This window comes from Chiloscyllium plagiosum, chromosome 20 (assembly GCF_004010195.1).
Source record: "Chiloscyllium plagiosum isolate BGI_BamShark_2017 chromosome 20, ASM401019v2, whole genome shotgun sequence".
Lineage (NCBI taxonomy): Eukaryota > Metazoa > Chordata > Chondrichthyes > Orectolobiformes > Hemiscylliidae > Chiloscyllium > Chiloscyllium plagiosum.
In genome coordinates, this window is record NC_057729.1 from 49,918,117 (window position 1) to 49,930,395 (window position 12,279).

General features: G+C 44.5%; 1 protein-coding gene across 2 annotated transcripts in view; it reads left to right on the forward strand.

Moving 5' to 3' along the window:
• Positions 1-12,051, forward strand: part of LOC122560262 (src-like-adapter 2) — a 31,664-nt gene extending 19,613 nt beyond the window's left edge. For both annotated transcript variants that reach the window (XM_043710775.1, XM_043710776.1), the window contains exons 5-8: positions 1,738-1,841; positions 6,734-6,883; positions 10,205-10,334; positions 11,050-12,051. In XM_043710775.1, the coding sequence (XP_043566710.1) occupies positions 1,738-1,841; positions 6,734-6,883; positions 10,205-10,334; positions 11,050-11,287 (622 nt within the window). In that variant the 3' untranslated portion in view covers positions 11,288-12,051. The remainder of the gene's footprint in view (positions 1-1,737; positions 1,842-6,733; positions 6,884-10,204; positions 10,335-11,049) is intronic.
• Positions 12,052-12,279: the final 228 nt, after the last annotated feature.

Here is a 12,279-nt window from a genome sequence, read left to right on the forward strand (position 1 = left end):
CTGGTACAATTGCAACATTTAAGAGGCATCTGGATGGGTATATGAATAGGAAGGGTTTGGAGGGATATGGGCCAGGTGCTGGCAGGTGGGACTAGATTGGGATATCTGGTCGGCATGGACGGGTTGGACCGAAGGGTCTGTTTCCATGCTGTACATCTCTATGACTATGACTCTAATTCTGCACAGTACTGAGGGAGTGCTTCATAATTAGAGGCTCTGGCTTTTAAATGCAAGTCGACATAGCATGCCCAGCGTACAAAATCTTAAGGCACTATTTCAAAGGACAGTGAATAGCGTATATTGTCAAATGTTTTAGACAGCCTGCAACCAACATCAAAATAACGCAGAACAGAAAAAAAACACCAAAGAACTGCAGGTTCTGGAAATCAGAAATGCAGATTATCTGCTCATCGTTTCTATCTGTGGGATCTTACTGAGCGCACCTTGGTCGCTGAGTTTCCCCTATCGTAGCAGTGGCTACACTTTAGAAACATAGAGAAGTTAAGAACGAGAGGTCATAGTTTTAGGCTGAACAGTAGTAGATTTAAAACAGAGAAGAAGAGAAATTACTCTCTCGAAGGGTCGTGAATCTGGTGATTCACTATCCAAGAATGCCTGGGAAGGTAGAGGAAGCCGGAAACCTTACAGCATATTTCAAAGAACATTTGAAATTTCTTTTTGTTGTTGTGTCACTCTAGTCTTACCAGACCATAGGGGCTGCTCTCTCATTAGAGACAGAAGCGACTGGTGGCGATTTAACCTGAGGGTCACCAGACCTCAGGGGAGGGAAGAGGTTGAGAAAGCGGGTCCTTCACAGTAACCTCAAATCGGTGTTGGGAATTGAACACACGCTTAAAAATGTGTTGCTGGAAAAGCTCAGCAGGTCAGGCAGCATCAAAGGAGCAGGAGAATCGACGTTTCGGGCATAAGCCCTTCTTCAGGAATGCTGGAATGATTCAGGAATGATTCCTGAAGAAGGGCTTATGCCCGAAACGTCGATTCTCCTGCTCCAATGATGCTGCCTGACCTGCTGCGCTTTTCCAGCAACACATTTTTAAGCTCTGATCTCCAGCATCTGCTTTCCTCATTTTCTCCTAATTGAATGCACGCTGTTAGCATCATTCTGTAAATCAACAATCCAACCAACTGAGCTAAACCAATTCCCTGAAATATCATAACATTCAAGGATATAGGACAAGTGCAGGAAATTGGGTTTAGCATGCCTTTAGTCGTAGTAGTATCAGTACAGACCTGATGGGCCGAAGGGCGTTTTCGGCGTTGTGTGATTCTATGAATGCCAGGACACCAAAAACATTTAAGGAGAAGGTAGACTGATTTGTAATTAGGACTGGGCTGAAGTGTGATGGGGAGCGGGCAGGAAAATGGATTGGAGGCCGAGGTGAGACCAGCCATGATTGTAATCAATGGCAGAGCAGGGTCAAGGAGTTGAATTACTTACTCCTGCTCTGAGTTTTCATGTCCAATTCACTTTGCGATGTCCTGGGTTCATGAAAAGCACAATATAAATGTGTTTCTCTGTCACCACCTCCTCAATCTGTTACGGGTTGAGTTGAAGTGCTGGGGAATGACAAGACCTGACCTGGTGGGTGCTAATGTGTCATCCATCACCAACACCATGTGTATGAATACCAGGAAATTACAGATCAGGTTCAACTAACTGCGCCACTCCTTTGCACCTTCTCACTTTCTTTGTTCTTTCTTCCCTCCCGCCCACAGATGGCTGTTTGAAGGTATCAGCAGAGAGAAGGCAGAGGAACTGCTTCTGTTACCTAGCAACCGGTCAGGGGCTTTCATGATCAGAGAAAGTCAGACCAGAAAAGGTAGGCAAAGGAAAAATTGAAATGAATGAACTTTACTGTCACATATACTCAATGAGTACAATTAAACGTTTATATCTCAGGTATAAAGAAATAGAATGTCCAGCATTGCAGAAGTGAAAGCCCAGGACGTACAACTAGGAGAAAGTGAGGACTGCAGATGCTGGAGATCAGAGTCGAGAGTGTGGTACTGGAAAAGCACAGCAGGTCAGGCAGCATCCGAGGAGCAGGAGAGTCGATGTTCCAGGCTTAAGCTCTTCATCAACCCTTTTATTCCTCATTCCTGATGAGGGGTTTATGCCCAAAACATCGATTCACCTGCTCCTCGGACGCTGCCTGACCTGCTGTGCTTTTCCAGAATGTAAAATTGCCCATTCCACATTGGGCTCGATGCCAGATTCCAGGGAACATAAGGCACAGGAAATATAACCAGGAGTAGGTGGTTCGGATATCATGGCTGACCCTTAGGAAAATCCAGTAAAGGAACATTAATACTTGGACATGAACATTGTATTGCAGCTCCATTTTTTTAGATTACCTAAAGGGTGGAAACAGGCCCTTCGGCCCAACAAGTCCACACCGACCCTCCGAAGAGTAACCCACCCAGACCCATTCTTCCTCTGACTAATGCACCTAACACTATGGGCAATTTAGCATGGCCAATTCACCTGACCTGCACATCCCCACACAGACACGGGGAGAATGCACAAACTTCACACAGGCAGTCGCCAGAGGCTGGAATCGAACCTGGGACCCTGGTGCTGCGAGGCAGCAGTGCTAATCACTGTGCCACCGTGCCACCCATAAGGTACATTGGGCAGTATGTGTCATTTGCAAGTTGTACTGGAATTTTCCTATGGTTTTACCTCAACTCTGTATTCCCACTTTATACTCCTTTTTTCCCTTTAGTGAAAATAGCCCCACACTCTCTGCTAAATATATTCCTCAACTGAGCATCCACAGCCCTCTGTGGTAGAGAATTGTAAAAATTCACAATCCTCTGAGTGAAAGAAAGTTTCTCTTTCTCTCATTTATAAAGGGCCAATTCATTGTTGGGAGAAAAGCAAACTACTGCAGATCGAGCTGAAACAGAGAATACTGGAGAAACTCAGCAGATCTGGCAGCTGCTGTGGAGAGAAAGCTAATGTTTTGAGCCGCTTCTTCTGAAAAAGTTACGCTGCACTTGAAACATTAACAGTTTCTCTCTCCAGCACTTTCTGTTTTTATTTCATTATCAGAAGAAAAAGTAACTTTTCTGAGTAGATTGGAGTGTTAACAAAATCCCATAAAATTACTTATCATATTGATAGCATAAACAAGATCATAGAATCCAATCAATGTGGAAACAGGCCATTCGGCCCATTGAATCCACATCAATCCTCTGAAGAGCAGACCCACCCCGCTACCCTATTTCCATAGCTAATCCACCTCACCCTCACATCCTTGGATATTAGGGGGCAATTTAGCATGGCCAATCCATCTAACCTGCACATCTTTGGACTGTGGGAGGAAACCGGAGCACCCGGAGGAAACCCACGCAGACACGGGGAGAACGTGCAGACTCCACACAGACAGTCGCCCGAGGCTGGAATTAAATCCAGGTCTCTAGCGCTGTGAGGCAGTAGTGCTAACCACTGCGCCACCGTGCTGCCCTTAAGATCATGGCTTATTTATAATCATCAGTCTCTGTCACAGCTAAAATGTAATAAATAAACAGCAGCATGTGTTGTTTATTCCATTCCATGTGGGCTTTGCCTCTCATTCTTCTATATTCCAAGAACAGGCCTAACCTACTCAGCCTCATCTCATAAGGCAGTCCCTCCCTATAGTTACAGTGCCATCTAAGGTGCAAAGAAATAAAATGTCCAGAACATAAAATTGTCCGTTCCAACCTAGTGAACTTTCTCTGGCCTGCCTCCGATGCCAGTATTCCTTTCCTTTTGCCAGCAGTGGTTTTTACCTGCCCAGTGCCAGGGCAAGGGAGCAGGTCTCAGGCCTACCTCAGCTGGAATGGGCATTAAACCATCGCTACTGACGCAATTCTGAAGCATATACTATAAAACTGAATTAACCACCTTGTCCATAGCATGTGAAATTAATAGTAAATAAATGAAGGCAAAATACATAAATGCTAACAAATCGGTAAGTATTTATCCTCTGAGACAGCACGAGGAAGTCACATGGTTAAACTACTGTACGATGGCAGACATTGTATTGATGTTTTATCAGTACAGAGTGTCCTGTGTATTAAACAGATCTGTACACTTTTACACATTGATGCAATCAACATGTTACTAGCTTCTTTGAATGATTGCATCTGTAAAGTGAAAAGCTCTCGAGTACAGAATGCAGAGGGGGAAACTCTTTCATGTCTGATAAGAAACATTTAAAAATTATTGCTCAAGAAAACTTTTTGGGGACAATTTACTTATTGCTTGCTTATGTTTATTAATAAGTGTATTATTTCACTAAAAAGCTCAGCAGCAAATTAATCATAACCAGAAAACTAGTAGGCACCCAAAGCTAAAAGTCAAAAAATATTATCATGACATTTAGAAAATAATAAAACTGACTCATTAAGAATATCTCTGATTAATTAGTTTCTGTTTCTAAAGCGAGCCAAGTCCTTTCTGTACATTTCAAAGGCTTGTATTGAATTAATCAGCAAGATCTGAACAATAAAGTTCATCAGCTGTGGGTCAGTCAGTATCACTCACATCTCTCTGCCAGCAGTGGTTTAAGTGTTTAATTCCCATTGAATCCACACCAACCCTCTGAAGAGCATCCTACCCAGACCCACCTTGCTACCCTATAGCCTTGGCTAATCCACCTCACCCTCACATCCTTGGACACTATGGGGCAATTTAGCATGGCCAATCCACCTAACCTGTACATCTTTGGACCCATTCCCAGATTTGAGTCAGTCAAGGTACTCAGTCCAGTGCGGTACTGGGGGAGTGTTGCACTATCATTGGTGCAGTCAGTCAGAGGGTACATTAAAGAGAATCTGCACCAGCCCTCTCATTTGGATGTAATAGATTCCACCTTGCTATTTCAAAAAATAACAGGGGACTCATTCCTGGTACCCCAGCTAATATTTATTGTTCACCCAGCATTGCTACAATGCTGGGTGAACAATTATCTAGTCATCATCACACTGTGTATAGGAGCTTACTGTTTGCAAACTGGCTGCTACATTTCTTACATTTACAACAGTGACTACACCACAAAAACTCTCGTTACATTGTTGTGAGCATTCTGTGGCCAGGGGAAGGACCTGTACAAATGCAGGTCTTTCTTAGAATTGTCTCAGTGATAATCACCATACTATATTTTTAAACCAACATTGCAAATAGAAATGTACACCACATGGACTGCAGGGATGTGGAACTCACAAATACAGAAATTGGTTTGAAACCACCTCATAGATGGGGTCTGTATAAAGCCAACAGTAAGATCTGCCTTAGGAAATAACACAGCACATGAAGCTGGCTCTCATGCTGAACAGCTGTTCTGATCAGCATGGAGGTATTTATCACACTTCAGTTATTAACTGTGAACAAGTATACTTCAAAATTGGTCACAAATTAGTTTAAGGTGTTATTCTACTGAAATGAACAACTCCATTGTTCCCCAACCCTAACCTTGCTGCAGTAAGAGTCCACAGTTATACGGTGAGCAGCCCTTACCCTGCTGAGTTATCAGCTGCACTGGAATACAGCTGTTGACACCAGAAGTCTACAAAGTTTAATTTAATTTGGCAACGTAAGGATTAAAATACAAGTACTGATAATTCAATCCCAGGTACAGTTAGTAGATACTTTTACTCCAGAGAGTACAACTGTAATGTTTTCAAAATATTTTTATATGAATGGTTAGGAATGAACAAAATAAAACTCAGCAAGTGATAAAGTTTGGTGTGCAAATCTGAAGTGTGAAAAAGCTCCCCCTCCCAGAGATGATAAAGAAAGGAAACCAGATAAAAGTTCTCTGTCAGTGTAAGATGCTGGCTGGCAGGTGTTTATCAGCATCGGATGGTAGTGCCTGTCAGACCACACTCCCCTGAGCAGGTGGCATGAGGTGTCAACCAAGAACGACAGTCACAGGTGACAGGAAGCTGAATCCTCAGACCACCGTCTGGGGGCTGCATTGTCGAGTGCCACATCCATCCTTTCACAGATGCGTGTGGCTAACCCATTAACCCTGCCACTGCTGCAACAAGACTACCATGTCATTTCAATGTCTGGCGATGGAAGGCCTGGTGTGAAAATAGGTTATATGCAAATAAAACCCTTGGGTTTATGTTATGTCAGTGAATCTAACACACTTTACAGCCCTCAAGGTACTGTTTTGAAGTGGTAGCAGGTGTTTATTTGGCTCCCGAGGGATCAGGTAATTGAAGACCAGAAGTTCGTTATAGAGACTTAGAGATGTACAGCACGGAAACAGACCCTTCGGCCCAACTCGTCCATGCTGACCAGATATCCTAAATTAATCGAGTCCCATTTGCCAGCATTTGGCCCACATCCCTCTAAACCCTTCCTATACGTGTATCCATCCAGATACCTTTTAAATGTTGTACCAGCCTCCACCACTGGGGGTGTACATCCGCCTTCCTTTCAGAAAGTTACTCTTAAACTTCTTCCACCATTCTTCCAGGCACTGCGTTCCAGATTGTAACATTGGACTACGTCAAACAATGTAATTCCTATATATATAATATATACAGATATACTTGTTTTCATGTCATTGTAATATTATATAATTCCTGCACTTATCTTTCCAAGTTGGAATTGAAGATTGAGAAAAGGATATTGTGGTAGCCCTAAGTACTCCCTGACTCATTCCTGTCTTACAGTTCCGAATGTTCATGTTCCCTTCTCTTGTTTCCTCAGGTTCCTATTCATTGTCTGTTCGACGATCCAACAATGCATCATGGGATTCCATCAAACACTACCGCATTCATCGCCTACCCAACGGCTGGTTCTACATCTCCCCTCGGCTCACTGTCCCATCTCTGCACGATATGGTGGATTATTATTCAGGTACACCTCACACAAACTCTCAAAGCACGTGCGATTTTTCCAGGTTTTCATGCAGCTGATATCAGTGGTGGAAGTGAAGGGGAGTTAGACATTTGTAAGTGAAGTAACACCACAGAGGCCTGTATCCCATCAGCTAGACCCCTTTTATTTTATGTGGAGAGTCCTTGATGTTGATCCAGCTCCCTTAGAGCCAGCTCTCAGCATGAACAGTACCTCTGACACTCCTGTTTATTCTCTTTCTGTTTTTCTTTCCCTTTTTTCTTTTTTTCTTTTCACTTTTTTTTTATTTAACCCCCACACTACCGCCTAACTCCAGTAGTGCTTATTTTTTCCCCAGCACCAATGTTGTGTGTGCAGGTGTGAGACACAGTATGAGACACAAGGTGCACGAATCTTTATTCAAGTTCCACCACCAGGAAGATAGGAAAACACCCGAGTGGCTGGTGCAAGCAGTGCCCTTCACAAAAGGGCAATGCTGTGTGGTCAAACAGTGAAGGGGAGGGCAGGGATTAAATCAAAATAAAGTTGGAAGGGGAGACACTCCTGTTTATATCTGTCAGCCAGGGCTCCCTGATTGGATCAGGTTAACAGCCCCAATCAGGGAACTCATATTCTATGAGGTCCACCTGGCTAACCTCATTCCAATCACTTCAGTAAGAGGTTGGATTTTAGGGGGTTTGGAAACTGGGGCAAGTGACAGGTATGAAGACAGGCAAGGCTATGAATGTTTAATGGACCAATCAGATAACAGAAGACAACCCAAGATTCACAACTTTTAATAATTCAGCACAAGTACGCCTCCTGTCTGGATACTTTACTTTCTCAGGTTCCAACCCCTGACTCAGGGAAAACCCGGGTTTTTATTTGCAAAATTAGCAATTTCCCATTACCAGGGGCATTGAAACCCTACCTTTTTATTTCATAAAACGTCTGAAAACCCAGCTGTTTACTTTTGAAGTCCCCACCAATATATCAATGCATCCTATTAACAACTAACAACATTAACCACCAGGAGTGGTGTGACAATAACAGCAAAAAAAAGGAGGGATTAAATCAAAATAGTGTTGGAGGGGCAATAATGCATTTCATCCCCTGAAAACCCAGCTCTATTCTTTTTACAAGCCACCAACAACTCACCCAAATAATCGACAAAACAAACAATGAACAAGTGCTTCCCCCTAGGCCATGCAACAATAACAGAGTCATACAGTCATACAGCATGGAAACAGACTCTTCGTTCAGGCTGATCAAGTTTCCTAAACTGAACTCGCCCCATTTGCCTGCATGTGACCCATATCCCTCTAAACATTTCCAAGTCATGTACCTGTCGAAATGTCCTTCAAAAGTTGTAACTGAACTTGCATCTATCACTTCCTCTGGCATCTCATTCCATACACGCACCACTCTCTGTGTGGAAAAAGTTACCCCTCAGGTCCCTTTTAAATCTTTCCCCTCTCACCTTAAACCTATGCCCTCTAGTTTTGAACTCCTCTATGCTAGGGAAAAGACTTTGGCTATTCACCTCATATATGCCCTTCAGGATTTTATAAATTTCTTTAAGGTCACCCCTCAACCTCCTAAGCTCCAGGGAAAAAGGTCCTGGTCTATCCAACCTCTACTTATAACTCAAACCCCTCGGCCCGGTAACGTCCTTGCTAATCTTTTCTGCATCCTTTCCTGTTTAATAACATCTTTCCAAATCAGGGTGACCAGAATTGTATGCTGTACTCTAAAAATGGCCTTCTCAATGTCCTGTATCTCAATAAGATGTCCCAACTCCTCTGACCAATGAAGGCAAGCAAACCAAATGCCTTCTTACTCCATTTTCAAAGTACTATAGACATAGAGCATTACAGCGCAGTACAGGCTCTTCGGCCCTCAATGTTACACCAACCTGTGGGACCAATCTAAAGCCCATCTAACCTTCACTATTCTATTTTTGTCCATATGTCTATATGCCTGCCCAATGATCCATTTTCGTCCATATGTCTATCCAATGACTATATACCTGAACTCTTTGGGATACCCTTGGGAATCTCTAAGATCATCCAATTTTACTCTATTGTACATCCCTGGCAATTGTACCTTCAGCCCCAGAGCTGAAGGAAGGGAAGGTATTAGAGTATAGATTACTTACAGTGTGGAAACAGGCCCTTTGGCCCAACAAGAGCACACCGACCCTCCGAAGAGCAACGCACCCAGACCCATTCCCCTACATTTACCCCTTCACCTAACGCTACGGGTAAATTAGCATGGCCAATTCACCTAACCTGCACATTTTTGGACTGTGGGAGGAAACCCACGCAGACGTGGGGAGAATGTGCAAACTCCACACAGACAGTTGCCTGAGGCGGGAATTGAACCCGGGTCTCTGGCGCTGTGAAGCAGCAGTGCTAACCACCGTGCCAGAGAAGATTAAATTAAAAGCATATTGGAGGAGGAGATAGAACAGTCTAGCCCCTGCTGTGTGTATCTTAGTCTAAATGCAAAACTCAGCTCTTTACCTATACCTATACTTCTAATAAAAACAACAATGAACAAGTACCACCCACCAGAGACACTGCAGCAGTAACAAAATGCAAAAGAGTGAGAGGATTAAATTACAATTGTGTTAGTGTGGGAGCAGTTACATGCTCTAGCTTCTGAGGTACCTACCTCTGGTTAAATGTCCCCCAACACCAACCCATTCAGGAACGTTATGACACACTTCTGGAGCAGGAGGGACTTAAACCTGTGCCTCCTGATTCAGAGATAGGGGCACTATCACTACACCATAGTCCAGTTCTTCTCTTGTAATCTACATGCCCAGAACATTAGCCTTGACCTCTGGATTACTGGTCCAGTGACATTACCACTACCACTACCATCATTCCTTCGGTCAATCTGTTCAGTGATGTTATTATACAACTCTTGAGCAGGTCGGTCTTGAAGCCGGACCTCCTGGCTCAGATATAAGGTCACGATGACTGCAAGGACACAAGAGTCCCCTCTTCTATACAAACTCAATGAGCATTTCCTGATCTCAATTAACCCTGAAGCTGGTCTGGTTCACCCTGAAAGGGACCTGCATTTTTAACATTGCCAATGGAGCGATCAGAAGACAGAAAGGTAGCTCTTAAATCGGGATGTCTTGGGCTGGCACGGAAGGTAGGTTGCAGATTCAAGCTGGGAAGGCTGGTGGGTCAACCCGGGAAAGCCTGTGAGTTGGTCATTTGGAAAATATATACTGTTTATTTAGCTTTTTTTCTGACAGTGGGCTTGGTTTGTATCGGAACCACTTACAACTTTTGCTGACTCTCCATTCTCTGTGCCCCTCTGCAGAATGTGGTGAGGGACTGTGCTGCACTTTGAAGGAGCCTTGTCACATTCAGGGACCTCGCGTGGCCCAGCAACATCACCCAGACCCTATCATGGTGCAGAATCCTCAGCTCAACTGGAACGAAGTGGACAGGTATGAAGCATGCAGACCTCAGTCACATCATCAACAAACATCCATCTCCAACATGCAGCCAATGTGAAGGAGGGGTAAAAAACAATTCGGGGCACATTACAGAGCAGGAGAAGACAGCTGGACAATGAGCCAGCTGGCTTTTTTGACCAGCGAAGCCTTGATGGGCCGAAGGAGTCTTTTTCTGTGCTGCAGATCTCTGTGGCTGTGTGGTAGGATTGCAATCCAGAGGTTTGTCATTGGCAGGAGGTGGAAGAGAGGTGGGGGTGTAGGAAAGGGGCAGGATGGTGAATATGGGAGGAATGGAGTGGAGACACAACCCTCATGTGGTGAAGGCACAGAGCGGAACATTTCCAATGCTTGCAGAGAGATGTTCTCATGGAGCTGTAAACTGGCCTATTATTAGGGCAAAAACAATAGCCCAGTGCACACAAACCCCTGTGTCTTCCCTGAAGCCTGTGTGTGCATGTGTCAGTGTATGTGTGTCTGTATGTGTGTGTGTGTGTGTGTGCGTGTGCGTGTGTGTGTGTGTCTGTGTGTATGTGTGTGCTGTGTGTGTGTGTGTGGGTGTCTGTCTGTGTGTATGTGTGTGCGTGTGGGTGTCTGTGTGTGTGTGTGCATGTGTGTGCGTGTGTGTATGTGTGTGTGTGTGCATTAGAGTAATTCGGGAAGTCCTTGTCCTGCTGGAATGCTCATTATCCATTTCCTTCTCTTCTAGCTCTGTTTTGATCAGTGACAACAAGGAGTCGGGAGAGGAGTCACCCGTCAGTATGGGTCTACGTGAAGCCATCAACTCTTACTTGTTCATGACAGAGGAGATGGACCTCGATAAGATGAGTGACAAAACAACACGTTTGAAAACACTGCAAGCCCGATTACAGAGCAGCCAACGACATGTTAACCTTAACACGATGGGGAATCTCGGTCACCTCAACTTCAACTCAGCTGGACTTTAACCCCAAAACGAGAAGAACTCAGGAGGGTGGCTGGTGTGGACATCACTGTATTCTCTTTAAGTTATTTACTGTGGTCAGTTAAGCTGCACTTTGTTCCTTTTTGTTGCTCTTTTTATTTACGTGAATGGGTCATGTGGCCCATTGCTCTCAGTGTTACACTATGGAGGAAAGGTTTAACTAAGGTTGCCGGGTCGAGCTGGATATATTTGGAATGGTTCCATCAAGTCGGAGTTATCATGCTCAGACCCAGTCAAACATCCCTCTTTTCGGCCCCATCTCCAATGTTGTTTTGTTCTTTCACGGGATGAGGGTGACCCCAGCTGGGCCAGCATTTCTTGCCCATTGCTGGTTGCCCTCGAGAAGGTGGTGGTGAGCTGCCTTCTTGATCCACTGGTGTCATTGCGCTGTGCGCACCCTCCCTTGCCATAAGGGAGAATGTTCCAGGATATTGACCCAGTGCCAGTGAAGGAATGGCGATACATTTCCAACTCAGGATGGTTCCCAGGTCCGAGTTGAGGCATTGCTCAGGTCACCTGATGCACTCCACCCACCTACTACGGTGGCTTCAGTTTAGACTGCAGAACCTGCTGCTGGTCTCTTGGTAAAACTTACCACATTTTTACTCCATCATGGCTGATTTTGCACCCTGTCCCAATTTTACTTTACGTTGCCATTAATCAACAAAGAGCAATATTCGGAGAAAGTGAGGACTGCAAATGATGGAGATCTGAGTCAAAACGTGTGGTGCTGGAAAAACACAGCCGGTCAGGCAGCATCCGAGGAGTAGGAGAATCAACATTTCAAGCATAAGCTATGCTGGAAACATCGACTGTCTTGCTCCTCAGATGCTGCCTGACCGGCTGTGTTTTTCCAGCACCACACGTTTTGACAAAGAGCAATATTTGGTTAGTGTGAAACTGGCATTCCATTTAATCCTGTGAGATCACTCCCAGCAAGTTTGCTTTAAAACTCCCCCCAGTCCCGTCTCAAAA